The sequence below is a fragment of the Ailuropoda melanoleuca genome, chromosome 14, assembly GCF_002007445.2.
Source record: "Ailuropoda melanoleuca isolate Jingjing chromosome 14, ASM200744v2, whole genome shotgun sequence".
Lineage (NCBI taxonomy): Eukaryota > Metazoa > Chordata > Mammalia > Carnivora > Ursidae > Ailuropoda > Ailuropoda melanoleuca.
In genome coordinates, this window is record NC_048231.1 from 98,986,142 (window position 1) to 99,010,735 (window position 24,594).

Here is a 24,594-nt window from a genome sequence, read left to right on the forward strand (position 1 = left end):
GAAATGTATCTATAGATATCAAATAAGTTAGAATTTGGAAAGTGTCATAATGAAAGGCTCCTGAGTGAGCATGGTCTTAAATACAACTGGAGAAAACCAGAGATGCCATTAATGATAAGGAAGCAACAGGCCTGGGCAGCTTGGGGGTGAATGGATTTCTGTGTGTGTGGAAGTGTCCGGGGGCCACTGTAACAAAGCACCACAAACTGTGGGGCTTCAAACAGCTGAAACTTGCTCTCTTACAGCTCTGGAGGCTCCAAGTCCGAGATCAAAGCGGTTCGGCAGGAGTGGTTCCCTCTGGAGGGAACAGAGTCTGCTCCGTGCCTCTCGAGCTTCTGCTAGTGGCCGGCAGTCCTTGGCTTGTGACACATCCCTCCGATTCCTGCTTCTGTTGTCCCATGGAGCTCTCTTCTCTGCATGTCCATGTCCGAATTTCCCTCTTCTGGTAAAGACCCCAGTTATTGGATGAGGGCCCTCTAGACTCCAGTACGACGTCGTCTGAATTTGATTGTATCTGTAATGACCTTATTTCCAAATAAGGTCACATGCACTGGAGTTAGGACTTGAACAGAACTTTTGGGGGACACAGCGCCACGCAGGACGCGGCAATCTCCACACCCGTCTGTATTTGCAGCTGCACTTTGCCTTTCTCCGTCCTCAGCATCTGCGCTCTTTGGCACTGTGGACGTTTTGCGCAGACAACTCTTGGTTGTGGGACTGTTCTGGGCTTTGCAGCTGCCTTGGAACCTCCCTGGCCTCCCTGGCCTCTCCTACTGCCTGTAGCCTTCCCCCACCTAGCTGTGATGACCACAGATGTCTCCAGACATCACCAAATGTCCCAGAGGGGACAAAATCATCTGTGGTTGAGAACCACGATGTCACAGTGATTGTGGAATTGCCAAATTCCCATGCATATTTTAGGAGTTATTCTCATATGTATTTATTACTATGTTATTTAGTACCAAAAGATTATACTATCTTTTTCCATCATTGCCGAATAACTCCCTGATTTTTTCAAGTGAAATTTCATATTATCTTTTATTAATATTACTATTCTTGCCTCTTTTGTTTGTAATTCCCTGATAAAGGACTCTCCATCCTTTCAAGTTGTTGATATCGTTCCTATTTCAACATTTCTACAACCACCACCACAAACCTTCAAGGTCCGCTCATCTAGTCAACCTGAGTCTGTTCTGATCGTACTTCTCTCAAAAGCAAAGGGGCTGTTGAGCTGTCAGTAGAGAGAGAAGCTCTTTTAGCCTCACCTTGTCTGTGTACCCAGATTGAGCTGTGTTTTTAAAAAAAGAAGAGAATCCTGTATCCCACGATTTTCTGTGCTTAAGCAACATATTTGTTGGACTGTACAAAGAACACAGGAAGTGTAGTACTCTCCCCATTTCAGTGCTCTGCAAAATTTGATGTCGCTAAAGAGAAGGAAGATTCTTTCTAAGCCTGTGACTTGGACACTTGGTTTCTGAGTCAGTTTGTCACGGTGACCAGGGTGGGTACAGATGTGCCCCACCCTGGTACAGCCCACACTAGTCCTACTTGCTCCTGATTGTGTAATTACGCCACAAAGCTTCAGAGGACATAGCCCCTAGAAATGAGCAGTCAGAACTTCCTTGTTCTGCAAGTACCTCTGAAAAGCCTCTTTTGTTTCTAGAATGCACCAGATAGAGTGTCCTCCGCAAACAAACCTTCAAAATCCTTGAGAAGAGAGCAGTAAGTTACAGTGTAGCGTTTGCTATCTCTTATAGCAGGAGACAAATTCCTGAGGCTTTGAAATGTAAAGAGAATGGCAAACATTTGGTTCACTTAATATTGGGTTATGAATTGGAGCGGCCTTTCCTGGTCCCACCCGAAGGTCCACCCCCCTCTGCCGGCACTGCTGGCCACCCACTCATCCCTCATCTTGCTTAACTGTCACCTACATAAAGCCTTTCTTTCCTCTCCCAGGCAGTGCTAATGACTTCCTCTTCTGGGTCCCCCAGCCCTGTGTGCGCCCTATATTTAGAACTGAATGAATTGTCCTGTAGAGATTGTTAATGTATCCGTCTCTCCCAGCAGGTGATGAGCTCCTTACTGCCAGGGACCATGTCCTCATCATTATTGTATGCCCATCTCCTTCTGTGGAATAAACCTTTGATCTATTTTTACATCTTTCTGGGCCGTTTTCTGGTTCCTATTGCCATCAGCCTAAATTCCAGTCTTCACCCGTAAGTGCCTCAAGCCTGTCGGAGTGAAGACACACAGCTCTCCTGTGTGTGGGGGGGGTGCCCACCCTCCCTCTCTCCATGGTCATCGTCCCTTCTGCCAGGAGCATACCTCCCCAAGTATCAAACTACCCCTCCCCTGCGCTGGGTGAGTTCTTCCTGATTCTCAAGACTGGTTGGGTGTTGCTGTAGTATTCTGTGCTTTGCCTATCACGTGATTTAACACATACTATTGTGATTGCCTGCACGTCTGCTTTACCCCCTGGACTGAAAGATCCTTGAGCTAACTATGTCAGTTTCTCCGCCTCCTAGCAGAGAGCCCGGTGCTCAGTATTTGTGGAATTACCTTTCTTACAAAATTCATGTGATGTATCATGAAACTTTGCAATAAAGTAGAAAGAGAATGTAATCAGAAATTAGAAAAAATTTGAGATCTTGTCCAGGTGCTGCTATTTACACATGGGAAGGAAAAGAAATATAAGTTTGCCCAAGTGGAAGAATGCTCTAGAAAAAAGTAGGCATAAGCCAAGAAAAGCAGACCCCTGCCAGGAAGTAGGACCCAACGTGCAAGGACAGTGAAAAATCAGACGAGTCAGCTTAGCAGCAACCGGGGTTAACAGGACCCAACAAGAAGGGGTCTTCATGTCACAGTGGGTCAACCATACAGGAGCCAGAAGGGCAGGCCTATGCCCAGAGAGGTGGGCAGGCACTAAGATGGCCTCAGAGAAGAAAGAAAGGGGGAAAAAAAAAAAAAGAATCATTTTTTGGTTTTGAATAAAGACAAGACATCAAGCCTGAGGTTTATTTATTTATGTGTGTCTGCTGTTTATTCCCCTGAGGAAGCTACTGGAACAAATCTGTGTCAGCTGCGTGGCCTTGCTCAGTGGAAGGGAGGTGGTGGTGTTCATGCATTGGCAAGCCTGGTAACATGACTGGACCATGACAGCTGCCCCGACTGCTCACCCTGTGGCCAACACTGACCACCTGTGTAAGAAGTGACAAGTCGTGCACAGTCTTTGAGCCTCAGGATCTTTCTCTATAAAAATGAGAACATATATTTACATTATGAGTCTTAGACAATAATGAGCTTGGATGTTTTTATAACTATATGAAATTGTTTATACCATCTATGCATGGCCACTCACGGCCTTGAATGTTGCTCTAGGAGGGTGGAATTCATCTTGAGTCATCTGTGCCACCACTGAGCTGTCCAAATTGGCTGTCGCACACAGTGGCTGTTTTAAAATGGAATTTATTCTCTGACAAGTGTAGAGCCATTTCTCTTGAGATCTCTCTCTCTCTCATGAGTTAGATACCTCAAACCTCTATTTTCCTACCTTCCTTCCTTGTCTGGGACCTTAGCTGGGCATTGGTTGGAAAACATAGGCATGCCTGGCCTTTCCGTGTGGCCTGAGCTTCCTTGTAGCGTGGCAGTTGGGTTCCCAGGGCGACTTCCCCAAGCCAGAGAAGAAGGTGAAAGACCACAACATTTTTTAATGACTGAGTGGTTGAAGTCATAGAGTCTCCCTTTTGCCATACTTCATTGGTAAGGCTGCCATGAAGCCCAGGCCCAGGGGGAAGAGCACAGAATCTGTCACTCAATGGGAGGAGAGTCAATGTCACATTGTAGAAAAGCATGTGGAATGGGATATAATTTGAGGGCCTTTGGAAAATACAATCTTACATAATGAGTAAATGTTCACCAATCCATGGTGGAACGAGGAAAATAAAGCCAAATTGTTTCAATTTAGAGGAAAGTCCTTGATTGTGAGCTTAATTAAGCTTGGGGGTTGAAATGTCCCCTATTGAATGAGGTGCAATTATTGTACTTGGCAGTTGTTTTTCTTAATATCCTTACTGTGCTGGTGACTTTAGGCCAGGCTCCAAGGTTTCGTGAAATTCAGAATCGGGCAGTTTGATGGCTTCCACTTTTCTGTTCGGTGTTGTAAGTTCTTCTATGGCATTCCCAATAAGTGACCACTCATTCTTTGAACATTCCCGGTGACCCTGGGCTCTCATGGAAAGATGAGCCACTCTCACTGTTTACAGCTCTCACTAGGATAAAGTTCTAACTCACCTCCCTGCTGTAACTCATACCCTTGATCTTGAATCTTCCCTCTCAATTTACTTGATGGCTTTTCTATTAGGTAATGGCCCCTCTCACCACCCCACCATTAATGTTTTCCTTTTTCCAAGTTATACAGTCTTAATTCTTGCAAATATTCTTTATGTGACCTATGCATAGATTGGGTTCTAGGTGAGCTTTGATAAAATGGTGGCATTATCTCAGTCTTCTAGGATCTTGATATTCTCAATTTGTTCATGTTGGGATTGTGGTCTTCAAGGTTCTTGCTGGCTGTACATTCTATATTCTACCATCCTGTTTATACACTTCTAGAATCATTACAGTTGGGAATGTTCTTCTCCAACAGGTGATTACAACAAAAAATGTGTCCTGAACAATATAGAATACAATGAGACTTCTAAAGCTCTTATTTAAAAAAAAATCAGGTATGGGGTAGAGATGGTAAACATCAAATATATACTTAATTTTAAATCCAAATTTAAGAAAATATAAACATCCAGTTTTCTTCCAGTTCTATCCTTGTGCAATTATTTTTACCCTTAAATTTGCTCTTTACCTTTATTCTAATATTTTATTAGTAATATTACTCTTGTTATTACTACTATTGCTGCTAACCACTGATAATAATAGATTTCACTTGCTAGTTTTTGTCTCTCACTTTAGTTTCTCCAGATATTGTTGATTCTGGTGCTTTTCTCTATAACGAGCATTTTCATTTCCTCTGCAAATTTGGTATAACCATCTTCTGAACCTTCACCTAAATCATTAACTGGAATGGTGAACAGGATGGGCTTGAGTAGAGGACCCTGGGTCACTTCTCTGGTTGATTAACCCTAAGTCTGGGTTAATCCCAGACTTTGTCCATGCACCTTACTGCATTACTCTATGAAATGCCTTTCTGAAATTAATACTTCCTAGACTCAGCATCCTTTGGATCCTGTCTATCTTTTCAATCTCCAGGAGCAATAATGTGAGCACTGAAGGATTTGTTTTTAGTGAGTTTGGATAGGCTCCTCATGACCTCTGCTCTCCCTTTTGTCACAAAGCATCTGTTTTACAACCTGATTTAATATTTTGATAGGAGTTCATTTCAAACCTAGTCCTGTAGTTCCTGAGAGCCGTGTTTACCACTCAATCCAAACAGGATCAAAAGTTGTCATCCCTATCTTTTGGGCCCATTTCCTTCACGTTCCAAATTTCTCACAGTTTCCTAAGGGTGGTTTAAAGTTGCATCTTTTGGGTCCTGGGATCAAATTGTTGTGGACCTGGGAGCCAGGGTGATTAGATTCTATGAGTTAAGCCAGAGCCAATCATTGCCTATCTAATTCCAGAGTTTGGACGACTTGAAATTATCAACAAATATTTAGCAACAAAATTGGCCAACGAATGTGAAATTGAAATCATAGATGTTTGGAGGTATAAATGGAGCTCTCCACTGAATATCTTGAAGAAGAAAAGGACCCATAATGTCAAGGATGTTGGGATAAAATGCGGGGCCAATGGGAATTTTATTATTCCTGTGACTCCATGAATGCCCAGGCTGATACAGCCTAAGGAGACATAAGTAAGACTTCAGTAACTCTAGTTTAAATAATGATAAATTCTCTGATTTTGTCACCTTCAGCTTAGTATTCCCATCATGTTCATAGCCCCAACCAAGTCTGAGTCAGTCATAACTAATTTGATTGATAATGGCTTTACTGTGTTTTCAAACATTTAATTGATGAATTATCCTCAGGGAGTTATTTAAGACATGTCAAAAATTTATCAGAACCTTGCTTTGAGAAAAATGAGTTTAGACTTAGGTTAAATCCTTTTGTTTCCATGGATTGTATCTTGGCACCTGAGCCAGTTTTTTTATTCACAGGAAAAACCTTGTCGCATATTCATGACAATGAAGTGGTCTGTCCCACATTGCTCCCCCAATACCACTCCTTTCTCTCTTTGGCTCGAGTCCAATATGACCCATCATTTTTGCATCCTCACATTAGAATCTTGTTCTTTGTGGACTTTCCTAACAAATAATGTCATTTCTAATTTTTTTTCTTTACTTTGTTGTGAAGATATATACACTGCAACCAGAGGGGCCTTATGTGACAGGTACTTCTGGCCACCTCTCGTTTGCATTTCCCTTGCACTTCCGTCTTGGATCATTGAGCTGTCCACTCCTCCTCTGCCCCCAACTTCTTTTGCACATTCTTTCCATATGGACTCTCTCCCATTTGCAGTTCTGTTGCTCCAGGAGATGGTCCTCCTGGAAGGATTGGAAGGCTCAACAGGCCCTTCCTCCCACCTGGCTCACATCCGTCCATACAAGACGTTCATGCATCCCATTCTTGATTGTCTCTGCGAGGTAGACCACTCCTATGACTGCCTTAGACCATTCAGGCTGACACCCCTCCTTTGAAATCATTCTGCACCCCTAGGCCCTTGCCCTCTAGGTTTGCGATGGGAGAGGAAACCCCTAGGATTTCCAGAACACTTCGGTTTTCTCTGAAAAAACTGAGGCTTTCTCTATAGCCTCCTCCTTTTCTCTCTGAGCTCTCACCAGAATCACCCTTAACGGCCTGTTTAAAGCAATTCAGGCTTCTCCTGGAGCGCACCTCAGAATGCCTCCAGCCCCTACCCACTGCCAAGTTTCCCAGTCTGCGTCTACAGTGTTAAATATTTATTACAACCACACCCCCACATTTCAGTACTGATTTCAGTCTTTGTCTGGGCTGTTATAACAAAAATACCATAAACTAGGTGGCTCATAAAACACACTTACTTCTCACAGTTCTGCAGGCTGGGAAGTCCAAGATCAAGGCACCAGCAGATTCCGTGTCTGGTGGGGCTCTGCTTCTCCTAGACAGCTGTCTTCCTACTGTAACTTCACGTGTCAGATAGGACAAAAGAGCTCTCTGGGGTCTTTTGTATAAAGGCATGAATCCCATTCATGAGGACTCTTCCCCCATGACTTATTGTTTCCCAAAGATTCATCTCCTAATACCATCACTTTGGAAGTTAGATTTCAACAGAAGAACTTGGGGGAAATACCAACATTCAGTCTGTTACAATCCCCAAGGCACCTAGCTAGGCTGTTGGGTATTCCCTACCTAGCAGATTGGAGTCAGACACTGTGCACCGGACCCCTCTGGATGCGGGGCGGGAGGGCTGTCAAGTTCCCGGAGGGGTCTTTTGGAAGTCCTTTTGCCGGGGGAGATCTGGGATCTCTGCAGAGAAGCCTTTCATCTGTGCCTCCTCTGGGTCTCTGTACCCAATCTCCCTCTCCTTTTTCTTGTCAAGACAATGGCAATTGGCTATAAGGCCCACCCTCATCAAGTCTGATGTCATCTTAATTTGATCACATTAGCAAAGACTCTGTTTCCAAATAAGGTCACTTTCACAGGTATTGGGGTTTAGGATTTGAGCACAGCTTTTGGGGGCACACAACTGAACCGACCACACTAGGTTACTTGATGCCCCAGGTGAAACCTTCAGGAAAAGATGTGTTTATATGATCTTTTAATGAGCTTAATGAACCAAGCTCGATGATGAGACCATATTAAAAAACAAAAACAGAAACAAAATAAGAAACAAAACAAAATGAAAAAGCATTTGGTTTTCGTTGATCGTATCTCCGTATGTGGTTGCTGGTGCAATTAGGTTCTTTTTTTTTTCTTTTAAAGATTTTATTTATTTATTTGACAGAGAGAGAGACAGACAGTGAGAGAGGGAACACAAGCAGGGGGAGTGGGAGAGGAAGAAGCAGGCTCTCAGCAGAGGAGCCTGATGTGGGGCCTGATCCCAGGATTCCGGGATCACGCCCTGAGCCGAAGGCAGACGCTTAAGGACTGAGCCACCCAGGCGCCCCTGCAATTAGGTTCTTAATTATGTACTATCTTATGCAGCTTCCCATTTAGTTTTACCTCTAGTATGGGTTTTTGAGGGTAGAGGCCCCATCTTCCACCTGCTTTGTGTCCTTCCGAGGCTCCTAGCTCATAGAGTGTGCACTACAGAAGAACGAATGACGACCATTCACAGCAGCATGAAAACTTCAGCTGTGGCATGAGGGATTTTGGTGAAACGTGACATGTTTCCTGATATTGAAAATAATGAACATTGGCATGTATTCCTGAGGAAGGGTGGGGATTGCTGTCCCTGGGACGTACAGTCCAGTGCAGAGCTTGGGGAAGCGTGCTGTCCTAACTCACCGACCCAAAGAAACCTCCACTCTAAGACACACTATTACTTTATGTGTCACTGAGAAAGATACATTGCTGCCAAGCGTCATGGTAATGCTTTTTGGGTATAAGATGCATCATAATTGCAGATGTTAAAAGTGAAAGAAAAAAGGTGAATCTTAGAACGGCTGAAATACGGTATTGAAACAGAACACCGTCTCTTTTGCTCTGTGCCAAGGGAAGAGCGAGGCGGCCTTAGGGTGGGATGCCTGCCTTCCCCAGCCCCCAGCCCACCCTGTTTTGGAGCCTGGGGTTTTATTCCAAAGGGTGTGGGGTGGCGATTGAGCAGGGGTTGTGCAATCTGATAGACTCATAGCAGCATTCTACCTTTGGTTCTCAGAGTCTCGGTTTCCTTATCTGTAAATGTGAAATAACAATATAGGGCTTTTGTGAGGACCCAGTGACCTCAGTGGACGCGCCCTGCTCCAGCCTGGCCCCTGGGAGTTTCTTCTTCCCTTTCCTGTGCTCCTCCCCCTCGCCTCTCCCGGGAAGCTCACAATGGAGAAGTAGAAAATAACTGAGACTAAATCATGACCTCAGACAATTTAAACTTTGAAAATGTACTGCTTTAGATCCCAAATAGAATGCTTTAGGTCTCGGTGTTCTTGCATATTTCATTCGTTTGCTGCTGCCGCCCCAGGAAGTTGCCACAAATGGTGTGTCTTGCTCCCGCGCAGATTTCTTCTCTGACAGTTCTGGGGGACAGAGTCTGATGCAGGTGTCTCCAGGGTTAAGGTCCTGGCGTGGGCATGTTTGTGTCTGGGGGCTCCAACGGGGTCTGTCTCCTGCCCCTTCCGCTGCGTGGAGGCTGCTTGTCCTCCTTGGCTCCTGGCCCCTTCCCTTGCCGACAAGCCCACTAGGTTGGCTCCAAGTCTTTGTGCCTTTCTTCCCTGGAGAGGCCTCCTTCTGGCTGACTCTCTGACCCCTGCTTCCATCTCCCAATTCCATTTGTAAGGATTTTAGGATGACTATCTTGGACCTGGCAGGATAATCCAGGGTAGCCTCCCTGGACATTTTAAATTTCATCTGCAACCTTAATTCCCCTTTGCCACAGAACCTAACAGATCTGCAGGCTCTGGGGATTAGGACATGAACGTCTTTGGGGGCCATGATTCTGCCTGCCACACATATTATAAAATATCTCTCTATCTTCTTGTTTCTTACTTGATTAGAAAGATGTTCTGTGTGGATTTAAAAAAGTCTCTTGCTTGAATACTTACAACTCAATTGATACATCTACTATGGCACTTGAGCGTTTTATCAAAATGATCTATTTGTTTATGTATCTGTCTACCACACTAATACACACGCTTCTTAGGAATGTATCTTATTCATCTTTGAATTCTCTGAACACAGGACAGTGACTAGTGTGAAATAGATTCTTGATAAATGATTATGGGATGGAACCGGAGGAAACTTATTTATTTTGGCACAATTTGCTGTATTGTCTTTTTTTTTTTTTAAAAACTCTTACAAATGCCTTTCAAAACCCAAGTGTCTTTGGTTTCAAAACTTGTATTTGTCTTTCCTTCTATATAACAAGTTGTCATCTCACATACATTGAGAAATAAATGATTTGGTTCCTTCTATTACGGGGAAATTCACACAAGAAATGCAGAAGCATGAAAATAGTAATAAAAATTATTTCCAGGTGTTTTGAAAGGAGCATGAAGGTCTATGAAGTTTCTTAATATTTGTAACTGGGATTTCACTTCAAATGCGAAAGGAAATTGGACATTATTTTCCAGGGAAAACTTTTGTTCTAGTAAAAATGAAGCGTTTGGATTCTGCATGAACCGCGAAGGTGAATCAGTTATTCTTAGCAATGTGACTTTCCACTGTTTTACACCAATGTCTGCATCCATACAAGTAATCATCCAAGTTTTGAAGTCAAACATATTTATTACATTATTCTGTGAATTTGACAGAATATGCATACAATGTTCTGGGGAAAATACCTGCTGCTTTTGTTGCTTTCCTTTCTTTGTCACTATTTTCTTTTTTTAATTTGCTCATCTGGGCACAAAAGAGTGAAACAAAATCAACCTTTGACTCATTCTCAGATCATCCATTAAAACCAGTTGGCCGACAAAGATGGTCCCCTTACCATATATTTTTAGTCTTGATACTTTTCATTAACAGCATTTTCTTTGCCGTGTACTCTTAACTCTCTCGTATTATTTTTTTCATTGGTTTTTATGCTCCTAACAGCATTCTTTACTCCCATAATCCTTGCCGAAGTATCATTCCCTGTCTCTCTAGGAAAGCAGGCATAGACCTACCTCTAAATCAAAGCCCTTGTGCACTGAAGGTGACCTCATGGCATTTTGTGGACCCAGTGAAAATACAGTCATTTCTGCAAATTTATTTCTGTTCTTTAGAAGAAAGATTTACCTCTTCCCTGGGATCTGCCTCCAGTGATGCCTGTCTGCGTGCAGTGACTTTGTAGGACTTAAAGCTGGCAATAGGATCAGTGCCTAAATCTTCATGGGCCAATAATTCCAACATTTCTAGTGGCACTACAATTTTGAGATATAGTTGGAGTAAGTACTAGGACTGTGGTTTTCTCCAGTGTATAAAAGGCGGTTAAAAGAGAAATATTTCTCCTTTTTAAAAGCATTATTTCATTCTCCTTCATTTGTTTCAAAAGTAATCCATGAAAATACAGATTTCAAAAGAAATTATCCATATTCTCACCAACTGGGGTGACAGCCTTTTAGTGGTTATTCTTTCCAATTTTTATATAAATTATAAATATGACATGACTGTGTGTATATTAATATAAACTTCTTTGCGTATGTTCTTTTATTTTAACAAATACGTCATCAAGTGTACAACCTGTCGCCCCCCCCCAGAGTGAAGTCACCTTTGGGTGACTGTCTTCCTTATCTTATTATCTGCTCTAATTCCTAGAATAGCATCTGGCATACGGTAGGTTCCCAGTAAGTAAACAGTTGTTGATTAACTGCTTTTTATCACTGCACACTTTGCTGTAAGTCTTTCCCACAGTAATTAATACAGATTGTGGGAAACTGAATTTCGCCTAATCTTACCGAGGAATGTCGAAAAATGTGACTTACCACTTTCAGTCATAAGATGAATAAGTTTTGGGGTTCTAATATACAGCATGGTGACTTTCGTTAACCATGTATTGCATACTTGAAATTTGCTTAGAGGGTGGATCTTAATTAAGTGTTCTTATCACACAGGCTTGGTTGTGGTAATCATTTCACATTCAGTGCGTGTATTAAACCATCATGTGGCGCATCTTAAATATATATAAGTTTTATCTGTCGGTTGTACCCCAGTAACGCTGGGGAAGAAAGAGCGTGTGATTTAACCTACGAACTGGCAACAGATGTACCTTTGTGGCAACCACAGGAGGTACTGAAAAAGCATGAAGGTTTTGCTGCCGAGAGCTCACAGTAGAGTCCTGGGACTGCCCTTCCTTAGCCAGAGAGCACCTGGCCCACATGACAGCTCCTTCTGGGGCAGCCGCACTCACTGACTGATAGATACGGGGACACCAGGTCGCAGCCCCACCCTTGTCTCAATTCGGTTCGACTCTGAAGGCCCATCCCTGCTCAGAGCGCCTCCTGGGATCCTGGCTGAGGTTTCCAGGCCAGTGTGATACACTGCAACCCGCCTTTCCACTCGTCCTGCTCCTGGCCTCCCTTCCCCACTTGCTCCTGTGAGCAGCCCCCCAGGAACCACCCAAAAGCTCTGTCTCAGACCCTATTTCCCAGGAAACCCCACCTAGTCGATGTTTAGGCTGCTTCCACGTTTTTGCAGCTCTAAACATTGCTGCGATGAATAGCCTCGTTCAAACATTTGTCTCCTCACTTACTGATTTAGAGTATATTTCCAGAAGAAAAATGTTGTTGATTAGAAGGATGGGCGTTTTTAAGGCTTTCGGTACCAGATGGTGAACTGACTCCAGAAGGGTTGGAGAAGTTACAGTTTTGCAGGCAGTATGTGATGGTGCCCGTACCCCCACCCCCTCTTGTCACCACGGGGGATTCGTCGGTTTGTTGGTTGGATTTTAAGTTTGATTTATTTGATGGGGAGAAAAAGCTTTGTCATTGCTTTGTATTTACAGCGTGTTGATGGCTAGTAACGTTCAACACATTTTCATATATCCATGGAACATTTGTGTTTCCTCTTTTGTTAATTTTCTGTTATGGTCCTATGCAAATTTTTCTTTTGAGGGTTATAAATCAATAAAATGAAATCCTAATCATGTTTATATGGACTGTTTTCAGTCTTCTCTAACATTGTTATTCCTGATCTATATTTTTACTATGTTAATTTTTTGAAGATTTTATATATTTGTTTACTGAGAAAGAGAGAGAGAGAGATGGGGGCAGAGAGAGAGGGAGAGAGAGAATCTCAAGCAGACTCAGCTGAGCAGGGAGCCCAACTTGGGGCTCGGTCTTATGCCCCTGAGACCATGATCTGAGCCGAAATAAAGAGCTGATTAATTGACTGAGCCACCCAGACACCCCACTATGTTAGTTTTTTTTTTAATGTAGAGAGATATTTCTATTTTTGTGGTTAAATCTGTCAAATGTTTCAGTCTTTTTTTCTGTATAAATGTTGCACTTGGAATTGTGCTTATAAAGTCTTTCTCTATGCCTTGAGTGTGCAAACATTCACTTCAATATTTTCCTGATGCTTTTTAATTTTACAAATATTTTAAACCATCTAGAATTTATTTTACCAGCAAACAGATAAGACAAACTGGTGGCCTGGGCTCCATTGCGCTTGCAGATTGTTCTGCTTGATGTCGTGGCTTTATTGTGTTTCCCAAAAGAGTATGTTCAAGTCTGGACTCCCTATACCTGTGAATGTAACCTGATTTAGAAATAGGGTCTTTGCAGATGCAATCAAATTAAGTGAGGTCCTGCTGGATTAAGGTGGGCCCTAATCCAATGACTAGTGTCCTTTTAGAAATAAGAGAAATTTGGAAATGAGAGATGTGACAGAGAAGCAGAGATTGGAATGATGTGTCTATAACCCAAGGAATACCAAGAACCCAGAGGCCAGGAGAAGGCAGCTAACAACAGAATCTCCCTCAGAGCCTCCAGAAGGAACCAACCCTCTGACACCTTGATTTTGGACTCCTTGCCTCCAGAGGTGTGAGAGAAAGAGTCTCTGTTGTTCTAGGAACCCAGCTTGTGGTAATTTGTTAAGGCAGCTCACGCAGTTTTAGAAATATTTGAAATGGTTGCCATCAACTAAGAATTGGGACATTTCATATAAAAAGGCAGGTTTCTCTCAAAAAGCACCTGAACTCTGAGCCCTCATGTTGGTGTGGTCTTGGCTGGACCTCCTGCTTGCTTTCTCGGTACCAGCAAGAGTGTGCATGGGTGGGTTTTTTCAGCTGTAAAACTGTTTTCTTTTCCTTGCTTAATGGTAAACTTGCCCCAACATCATTTACTAAGTAATGCCACAAACTATATGAAATGCTGCTTTTATCACCTGCAGTATGCTCATGTGGCACGTGAGTCTATTTGGGGTTTCTTTTTTTTTTTTTTTTGAAGATTTTATTTATTCGACAGAGATAGAGACAGCCAGCGAGAGAGGGAACACAAGCAGGGGGAGTGGGAGAGGAAGAAGCAGGCTCATATCAGAGGAGCCTGATGTGGGGCTCGATCCCACAACGCCGGGATCACGCCTTGAGCCGAAGGCAGACACCTAACCGCTGTGCCACCCAGGCGCCCCTATTTGGGGTTTCTGTTCTGATCTTCTAATGGGTCTAAATAGGCCTTCACCAGCACCGCACAGCTGCACTTATGACAGCTGGAAAATATAATGTTCTATTTCATTGGGCAAGCAGGTGACTTTTGCTTCCTTTGGTACTAAAGTTCTATCAATTAGGGTAAGTGAGTTTAATAGAAGTGCAGACTCTACCAAATAGACTACGGTGACTGTAGGTCTTCCCACTGGAAATGCAGGCCGTTCCTTTCCTGGCTGTGGATTGGCTTCCCACTGCCAATGTCTTTTCTATGAAAAAAACAATTTGAGTAAAGAGTCATCTCATTATCATTGCAGCTGTTAATATCATTTGTTGTCTGAAAAAATACGTGGCATTAAAATATGTAAGATATTTGTCATTTTTGTGAACTTCATTAAAATGTATGTGAATGTCCTCTTTCCTGTAGCAGAGTGTCACCTTCTTGAATTCTGTACGCACAAAATTTGAATTAATAGAAAAAGGAATACCTAAGGGAATCGCATCTGTAGAATACTTTAAGGTGTGCTTAAAATGATTAATGATAATGTTCAGAAAGGCCTTTTACTTAATTTAAAAAAATTTTTATAACTTTTTAATTTGAAATAATCATAGATTCACCAGAAGTTGCAAAAAAAAAAAATGTCTGGGGAGGTTCTGTGCACCTGTCCCCAGTGTTAACATTTTATGGAACAATAGTGCAGTATCTACACCAAGACACTGCTGTTGGTACAATCCATACACTTATCCTAAGTTCACCATTAGATATGCACTTATTTGTTGTGTGTCTCTCCATGTGGTGTTACCACACCATGGAGTGTGGCCTTGCATAAGCACCACCACAACCATGATACTACGCTGTGTGGTCACCACGAGCTCCGTCCTGTTACCCCTTGATAGCCACACTGTCCTCTCTCCCATCCCTAACCCCTGACAACAGCCAATCTCTCTCTTTCCGCAATTTTGTAATTTCTAGTATGTTACACATGTGGAATCATGGAGTAAATAACTTTTGGAATTGGCTTGTTCACCCAGCATGATTCCCTGGAGATCCATCCAGGGAATGCTCATTCCTTTTTGATTCCTCAGTGGTTTTCCCTGGGGTGGGTGTTCCAGTGTGTGCAATCATGCATTCGATTGCACAACATTTGGGTGGTCTCCGGTTTGGCTTGGGATGAATAAAGCAGCTATGCACATTCATATGCAAGTTCCCATGCGACAATGTCTTCATTTCTGGGGGATAAAACCTCCAGTTTGGGGTTGCATGGTCATAAAATGTTTATTTTTGAGAAGAACTGCCAAGCTATTCTCTGGAGGGGATTCCAGAAAAGCCGTTTATTTAAAATAATCCTGTGCTTATGTTTTCATCCCTTTAAAACATCTTTATTTGTTCCCGGCTTAAAAAATAATTTGTGTCTAAGAGGCAGCATAAATACAACTTTGACGATATTCTGTTATTTGTAACTTCTTTGCAGTTCTATCTTCATTTTTTAAAGAGATTTTATCTATTTATTTGAGAGAGAGAGGGAGAGAGAGAGAGAGAGAACAAGCACAGGAGCACAGGGAAGGGCAGAGGGAAAAGCTGGCTCTCTGCTGAGCAAGGAGCCCAGCATGGGGCTTGATCCTAGGACCCTGAGATCATGACCTGAGCTGAAGGCAGATGCTTAACCGACTGAGCCACCCAGGTGTCCCTCTTCATTTTTAATTCCTCTGTTTACAGTTTTTAGCATTCATTCTTGCAGTTGTTTGAATATTCATCTTTAATCAGGACTCCGCATCACCTGGAAAACCTGGTGCCTTAGAACAGAAGCCGAGGTGAAGATTCTTGTGTAAACAGTTCCTCAGGTTTGGCTGTTACAGACAGAGCTGCTGTAAACATGGGTACACAAGTCCTTGGATGGCCATCTGCTCTCTTTTCTCTTGGGCAACTACCCAAAGTGGAATTGCTGGGTCATGCGTTAAGAGTACGATTAACTTTCTAAGGAACATCAAATCCTTTTCCAGAGTAGTCGCACCATTTGGCATTGTCACCAGTGATGTGGGAGTCTTCCAGTCGCTCTGCACCCCACCAGCTTCCCCACCCCTCCATTCTAAAAGATGGGTAGAGGCACCTCATTGCGCTTTTAACTGGCATTTCCCTAATGGCTGACGACATGTGCATTTTTTTTAAGATTTTATTTATTAATTTGACATAGAGAGACAGCCAGCGAGAGAAGGAACAGAAGCAGGGGGAGTGAGAGAGGAAGAAGCAGGCTCATAGCAGAGGAGCCTGATGTGGGACTCAATCCCAGAACGCCGGGATCATGCCCTGAGCCAAAGGCAGACGCTTAACGACTGTGGCACCCAGGCGCCCCGACATGTGCATTTTTAAATGCACTTATTACCATCCACATAACCCCCCTGGCGAAGTGTCTCGGTTTCTGTTCGTTTCTGAGTTATATTCTTGCTGTTGAGTTTTGACGGTTCATTATCTATGTCTTTGCACATGTGATTTGCAAACATTTCCTCCAAGTTTTGTGCCTTGTCTTTTCGTTCTCTTGATGGTATTTTCATAGAGCAAGTTTTTAATTTTGATGAAGCCCCAACTTATCAGATATTTTTTCTTTTCTGTATTGTTTTTGGTGTCTAATCTAAGAACTCTTGACTAACCCCAGTCACAAAGATTATCTGTTTCCTTCTAAAAGTTTAAAGCTGTGCACTTTGCATTTAGGTCTGTGTTTCATTTTGCATCCCTTGGGCATGGCATTGAGGTTATGATTCGTTTTCTTTTTTGCATACGGAAGGCCAATTGTACCAACATCATTAGTTCAAAAGACTTCCCTTTGCCCATTGCATTGCCTTATCTTTACCAAAAATTAATTGACCGTATCTGTGTGGGTCTGTATCTGGACTTTTTACTCTGTTAGCTTTTTAAAACGTAGTCTCTGGAAAATTTAAAATGAAATATGGGGCCTTCGTTTTATTTCTGTTGGACAGCATTGCTGGAAGCATGAGTGACAGCCAGAAGGCTGGCCTTCAGGATGTTCCAATCAGTCCCAGGCTGCGAGCTCCCCTTGGGGAGGGCATGACCTCCTGGCCATTTCTGGGGGATGTGGCTCTCAATGCTCAGGGCCAGCCACAGGCTACAGTAGTTGCCAACACTTAGAGCAACCACGGCTGGCAAAAGTGATGTGGGAGTGGCACCAGCTGCTTCTACTCGGGTCCTGGGCCTTTACCCCTTGGTATCTCTTTTCCTTCTATCTCCTTTCCTCTCTGGTGGTGCGTTTTCATTCTGAGTATTGCCTTCCTCCTCCTTCCCAGTCTATCTCCCTCTCTCTCCCTTCCCCTTCCTCATATTTAGTATGAAGGCTTGTTGATGGTCCCAATTTATTTTATCTTCTTTATGCACCTTAAATTATTTTTCTCCCTCCTTTTGCCCTTTTCATGTTTTTTCCCTCTATTTATTCCTAACTTTAGCCCACTCAATTCTGCTGCTTTGAATACTTAATCTATATAGACATGTTCCATTTTTTATCTTCTTTTGACACATTCTCCTTCAGAGATAGTCATCAAAATCTCATGACCACATATAAATACACAATAATAGCCTAGCCCCACATAGATAGAAGGGTCAGGTCTATGGTAGTAAACAATGTTTCATTAGCAGTAGTATGATTATATTTCTTAAACTCCCAGAATATTAACTTTTTAAAAGATTTTCTTTATTTATTTGACAAAGAGACAGCGCGCGTGTGCACAAGCTGGGGAGGGAGGCAGAGGGAGAGGGAGAAGCAGGCTCCCCAGGGAGCAGGGAGCCCGAAGTGGGGCTCCATCCCAAGACCCTGGGATCATGACCTGAGCTGAAGGCAGACACCGACTGAGCCACCCAGGCGCCCCCACTGAAAATAATTTAAAAAGTAGCTAGCAATTTACATTCTTCTCACATATGTTCAGAACATGTATTTCCTCTCCTAATCAATTCAATGGACACCAGTGAGATAAGTGTTTCCTTTATGTCCTTTCTACCTCCTGCTATCCAATTTGATAATTATGATAGTAAAATTACGTGCTGAAATTCGTATAATCTAGTGAAATTCAAATTAGTTCAATTTGCTTGACTTCATTTGTTTACACAGGATGGTGACCTGAGGGGAAATTCTGTTTAGAAGAGGAATTGAAAGAATGAATAGTTAATTCACATTTTTCTTCCCCAACCAAAGACCTATGGAACACCTCAGCCCCCTCCCGGCTTCCCCCGGTGTGCAGCTGTGTGGCCTGTTAAGACGTCATTTCCGTGGTAGTATAGAAGGAAAGCTCATTACCTGGCTACACCTACAGAGTTAAATAAAAAGAAGAGACAATATTTTATCACATGACTTCTCAAAACTGCATGCAATTTTAGGACTAATTTGTTTGTGAAAATTATTAGAATGTATAAAATATGTTAAACACGCATTCATCTTTCGAAGCATGTTGTGATTAACTGCGTGTGAACTATCAAAATATTCCTTCACACTTTTCAGGTTCCTTTTTTCCGAATAGACTGGTGCTGACCTTGAACACTTTCTTCAGTGAATCTTTTAGGAAACGAGTTTGCTTTTCCTTGCTTTATCTCTGCCTTAGTAATTCCTTCCCAGAGGTGTGGCCTAACAGGTGCCGGCCAGGAGGCATGGATGCTTCCCTGGATCTTAAAGAGCATCCCAGTGTTGGGGGGGGGGAACCTTTTTGGGCTTGGCTGTCCCTGCTCTCTGTCCCAGGGGTTTCTCATGTTCTGTTAGGCTTTCAAGTTTCCTATTTAAATTTTGGACACCTCAGAGGTGGGCTATGATATACAACTACTCCAGGGAACCTGAAGCTGTGGGGTCTTTGGGGGTTTTTTAGAGAAGCTTGGCTGAACTTGGGTCCAAGGTTCACTTGGCCTGGGTCTGGAAAAAATCCTCATGGAATATTTGGTCCTGGGGGCAAATATTAACCTCACTGAGTGCTTCCCAGTTAAGTGTCTGCTTTCAGTTCAGGTCATGATCCCAGGGTCCTGGAATCGAGTCCTGCATTGGGCTCCTTGCTCAGTGGGGATCCTGCTTCTCTCTCTGCCTGATGCTCCCCCTGCTTGTGCTCTCTCTCTCTCTCTGACAAATAAATAAATAGTCTTTTAAGAAATAATAAAGTGATACTGTTTAACTTCTAATGCAGTGTTTCTCAAACTGGGTGCAGAGGCAGTATTCTGGATTGGCCTGTGAATTCTCAGGGTTTGAGGAACCCTGCGTTAGAGGTTACACTGGCTTTAATAGTTTGCTCAGTCACTCAAATTGTTTCTGTTACTGAAACACAAACATGCACAAGGTCCAGGCTTTGTTCTCAAGGAATTTGTGTTCTCATGGAGGCAGAAGGAAGAGAAACCAATGTTTAGGGTGTTTAGAGGTTATGCCAGGGTATTAGGGAAACCCTGAAAAGGACCACAAAAGAGGAGCATCTGCTTGGTGTGGGGGGACAGAGAAGAGGTGCAGGATGGGGTGTCGGGCATTACTCACATGAGCTGAGAAGGGTGCAGGGGCGAGCAGATCAGAGCAGCCTCGGACATTCCCGGCAGAGAGGAGAGAGTGTGCGAAGCCACAGAGGCAGGACAGAGTCCAGAGCACTGGGAGAACAGCTGGGGTTCTGTTCCGATGAGAGGGTGGGGTGCCTGTGGGGGTAGATTGGGAGGGAAGGGGGAGAGAGAGCCAGAGGCCAATTATGAAGGATTTAAGGAGTTTATAAGTGGTGTAATACTGACAAATGATCTCCAACACTCCAAGACTGGCAGATTCAAATTTGTAATTTAGGAAGATAATGCAGAGCAGTATGAAGGATAGATTCTTAGATCACATTGGGGTCATGAAGGAAGGGGTTAGGAAGTTGTTTATTTTTAGGTATTTGCCAACATAAAAACACAATAAAACAGAAACAAATATTCCTGTGGGGAACTGGGAGATGGAGGAAAGGGAGGTTGGTAATTGGTGTGAAATCAACATAGAAAGGTCTGGAAGGAAGAGATGTGCCTCAGCCTCTCTTGCTTCCCAGTCTTCTTTTAAGTTTGGCTGTGACTGATGGCAAACACAAAATAACACTTCCTTAAATGAGAATCCTTTCCCATGAACACAGATGGGTTTGTCCAGGGCTCTGTCATCAGAAACCCAGCTTCCTGCTTTATCACTCTCCTGCCCCCAGCACAGGCTCTGCCTCTTGGGCAAGATGGCTGGTCCAGCCCCACATGCACCTTTCTGGGAAGGAGGACAGAGAGAGTGGGACAGGCTGCCTCCTCTCTAAGGACCTCCTCACCCCTGAATTAGCACATCCCACTTACGTTTACCTCCATGGGCTTGCCTTTAGCCAAACGATCCTGCTTACTGCAAGCAAGGTTGAAAACAATCTTTATTCTGCCTCGTTGTGTGCCCAGCTAACATCTGAGGAGAAAGTGGGGAAAATGGGGCAAGTGGTGTTCATCCCAGTCCCTTGGCAGCATTTGCATTAAACACAACTTGGCTGTTAGACGTCTTAGTTTATCACTAGGTATTTTATCATTGTACAAATGGCTCTCCCTTCCATCAGATTTTCTAACTTGGTGTTCTTTACTTACTTGGTAATTGGCTTTTGTTTATTAATTCTATGTATTTTCTTATTGCTTCTAAATTTTTTTAGTCCATTCCTTGGGTTTTCTCTGTTTACAAGCCTATCATCTGAAATTAATTCCAAAGGGGCACCTGGCTGGCTCAGTTGAGGAGTGTGTGACTCTTGATCTCGGGGCTGCAGGTTCGAGCCCTACGTTGGGTGTAGAGATCACTGAAAGGTAAAATAAAAAAAAAAAAAGAAAGAAAGAAAGAAAGAAAGAAAGAAGAAAGAAAGAAAGAAAGAAAGAAAGAAAGAAAGAAAGAAATTCCAAATGTAGTTTGTTTGTTTTAATAATAATATTTTTTTATTACATTATGTTAGTCACCATACATTACATCCTGATTTTTGATGTAAAGTTCGATGATTCATTAGTTGTGTATAACACCCAGTGCACCATACAATACCTGCCCTCCTTATTACCCATCACCAGCCTATCCCATTCCCCCAACCTCCTCCCCTCTGAAGCCCTCAGTTTGTTTCTCAGAGTCCATGGTCTCTCATGCTTCATTCCCCCTTCTGATTACCACCTCNTTCCAAATGTAGTTTGTTTGTTTTAATAATAATATTTTTTATTACATTATGTTAGTCACCATACATTACATCCCTGATTTTTGATGTAAAGTTCGATGATTCATTAGTTGTGTATAACACCCAGTGCACCATACAATACCTGCCCTCCTTATTACCCATCACCAGCCTATCCCATTCCCCCAACCTCCTCCCCTCTGAAGCCCTCAGTTTGTTTCTCAGAGTCCATGGTCTCTCATGCTTCATTCCCCCTTCTGATTACCACCTCTTTCTTTATCCCTTTCTTCTCCTACTGATCTTCCTAGTTCTTATGTTCCATAGATGAGAGAAATCATATGTTAATTGTCTTTCTCTGCTTCACTTATTTCACTTAGCATTATCTCCTCCAGTGCCGTCCATGTTGCAGTGAATGTTGAGAAATCGTTCTTTTTGATAGCTGAGTAATATTCCATTGTATATATGGACCACATCTTCTTAATCCAGTCATCTGTTGAAGGGCATCTCGGCTCCGTCCACAATGTAGCTGTTGTGGACAATGCTGCTATGAACATTGGGGTGCATATGGCCCTTCTCTTCTCTACATCTGTATCTTTGGGGTAAATACCCAGTAGTGCAATGGCTGGATCATAGGGTAGTTCAGTTTTTAAGTTTTTAAGAGACCTCCACACTGTTTTCCAAAGTGGCTGTACCAACTTGCATTCCCACCAACAATGTAGGAGGGATCCCCTTTCTCCACATCCTCTCCAACAATTGTTGTTTCTTGCCTTGTCTATCTTTGCCATTCTAACTGGCGTAAGGTGGTATCTCAGTGTGGTTTTGATTTGAATTTCCCTGATGGCTAATGATTTTGAACATTTTTTCATGTGTCTGTTAGCCATTTGTATGTCTTCATTGGAAAAGTGTCTGTTCATATCTTCTGCCCATTTTATGATTTGTTTATTTGTTTCTCGTGTATTGAGTTTGAGAAGTTCTTTGTAGATCTTGGATACCAGTCCTTTATCTGTGGTGTCCTTTGCAAATATATTCTCCCATTCCGTGGGCTGTCTCTTAGTTTTTTTGACTGTTTCCTTGGCTGTGCAGAAGCTCTTTATCCTGATAAAGTCCCATAAGTTCATTTTATCTTTTATTTCTCTTGCCTTTGGAGATGTGTCGTGAAAAAGGTTGCTCTGGCCGATGTCATAGAAGTTGTTGCCTATGTTCTCCTCTAGAATTTTGATGGATTCCTGTCTCACATTGAGGTCTTTCATCCATTTGGAGTTTATTTTTGTGTATGGTGTGAGAGAGTGGTCAAGTTTCATTCTTTTGCATGTAGCTGTCCAATTTTCCCAGCACCATTTATTGAAGAGACTGTCTTTTTTCCACCGGATGTTTTTTCCTGCTTTATCAAAGATTAGTTGCCCAAAGAGCCGAGGGTCCATTTCTGGGTTCTCTATTCTGTTCCATTGGTCGATGTGTCTGTTTTTGTGCCAGTACCATGCTGTCTTTGTGATCACAGCTTTGTAGTACAGCTCGAAATCCGGCATTGTGATGCCCCCAGCTTTGTTTTTCCTTTTCAACAGTTCCTTGGAGATTCGGGGCCTTTTCTGGTTCCATACAAATTTAAGGACTATTTGTTCCAGTTCTTTGAAAAATGTCCTCGGTATTTTGATCGGGATAGCATTGAAAGTGTAGATTGCTCTGGGTAGTATGGACATTTTAACTATGTTAATTCTTCCAATCCATGAGCATGGAATATTTTTCCATCTTTTTATGTCTTCCTCAATATCTTTCAAAAGTGATCTATAGTTTCTAGGATATAGGTCCTTTACGTCTCTGGTTAAGTTAATTCCAAGGTAACGNTTCTTGAGAATGTTCCATGGGCATTTGAATAGAATGAGTATTCTTTGGTTCTGGGGTGTAGTGTTCTATATATATCTATGAGGTCCAACTCGTCGAGTATGGCATTCAAAGCCTTTGATTCTTTGCTTAGTTTTTGCCAGGGTGTTCTGTCTATTTCTGATAGTGGGGTGTTGAGGTCCCCTACTATTACTGTGTTCTTATCTATATGTCTCTTTATTTTGGTTAAGAGTTGGCTTGTGTATCTTGCTGCTCCCCTGTTGGGGGCATACACATTTATAATTGTCATATCCACTTGTTGGATACATCCTTTAAAAATAATATAGTGCCCTTCTTTATCTCTAACTATAGTCTTTAGTTTAAAATCCAATCTGTCTGATATGAGAATTGCTACCCCAGCTTTCTTTTGAGGTCCATTGGCGTGAAAGATGGTATTCCATCCCTTTACTTTCAGTCTGAATGTATCTTTAGGTTCAAAATGAGTCTCTTGTAGACAGCAAATGGATGGGTCATGTCTTTTTATCCAATCTGCAACCCTGTGGCATTTTATGGGAGCATTTAGGCCATTTACATTGAGACTGATTATTGAGAGATATGATTTTAATGATGCCATGTTGCCTGTAAAGTCTTTGTTTCTATAGTTGTGACTTTTTGTTCTGTATCACTCTTGGGGTCTTTTTACTTTTATAGAACCCCCCTTAATATCTCCTGTAGGGCTGGTTTCGTGGTTATGAAATTGGTCAATGACCTGCGATTCTGGAAGGTCTTTATGTCTTCATTAATTCTGAATGACAGCCTTGCTGGATAAAGGATCCTTGGCTGCATGTTTTTCTCTGAAAGAGCTTTAAAAATGCCCCCCTCAACCCTTTCTCTCATCTAAGTCTGTGTAGACAGGTCTGACATAATTCTGATACCTTTGCCTTGGTACGTGAGAAATTTCTTTGCCCTGGCCACTTTCAATACTGTATCCTTGGATCTAATATTTGTGAATTGCACTATGACGTGACGTGGCATAGGTTTGTCGTGGTTGAACTTGGGAGGGGTCCTCTCTGCCTCTTGGACACGAATGCTTGTTTCCTTTGCTAGATTAGGGAAGTTTTCAGCTACAATTTGTTCAAATATCTCTTCTAGACCTCTGTTTTTCTCCACCCCCTCGGGGATGCCGATGATTCTGACATTGGAAAGTTTCAGTGAGTCAGTAATGTCCTGTAACCTACATTCTTGAGATTGGATCTTTTTGAGCCATGTTTCTATTTTAGCTTTCTCTTCTACTAACCCATCCTCCAATTTGCTGATATGTTTTCTCTGCCTCATTCACCCTGGCCTTCAGAGCCTTAGTTTTGACTG

At 42.6% G+C, this 24,594-nt stretch overlaps 1 protein-coding gene across 6 annotated transcripts in view; it reads right to left on the bottom strand.

Annotated features, from left to right (window-relative positions):
- LOC117795961 overlaps window positions 1–24,594 on the bottom strand; it is a 45,325-nt gene that overhangs the window by 14,644 nt on the left and 6,087 nt on the right. For 2 of the 6 annotated variants that reach the window (XR_004620150.1, XM_034642298.1), the window contains exon 2: window positions 19,767–19,918. The exons of the other annotated variants lie outside the window; for them this stretch is intronic. Coding sequence is in view for 1 of the 2 variants with exons in the window: in XM_034642298.1 (XP_034498189.1) it covers window positions 19,767–19,918 (152 nt within the window). In the remaining variant the exon portion in view is untranslated. The remainder of the gene's footprint in view (window positions 1–19,766; window positions 19,919–24,594) is intronic. 6 annotated transcript variants of the gene reach the window in all.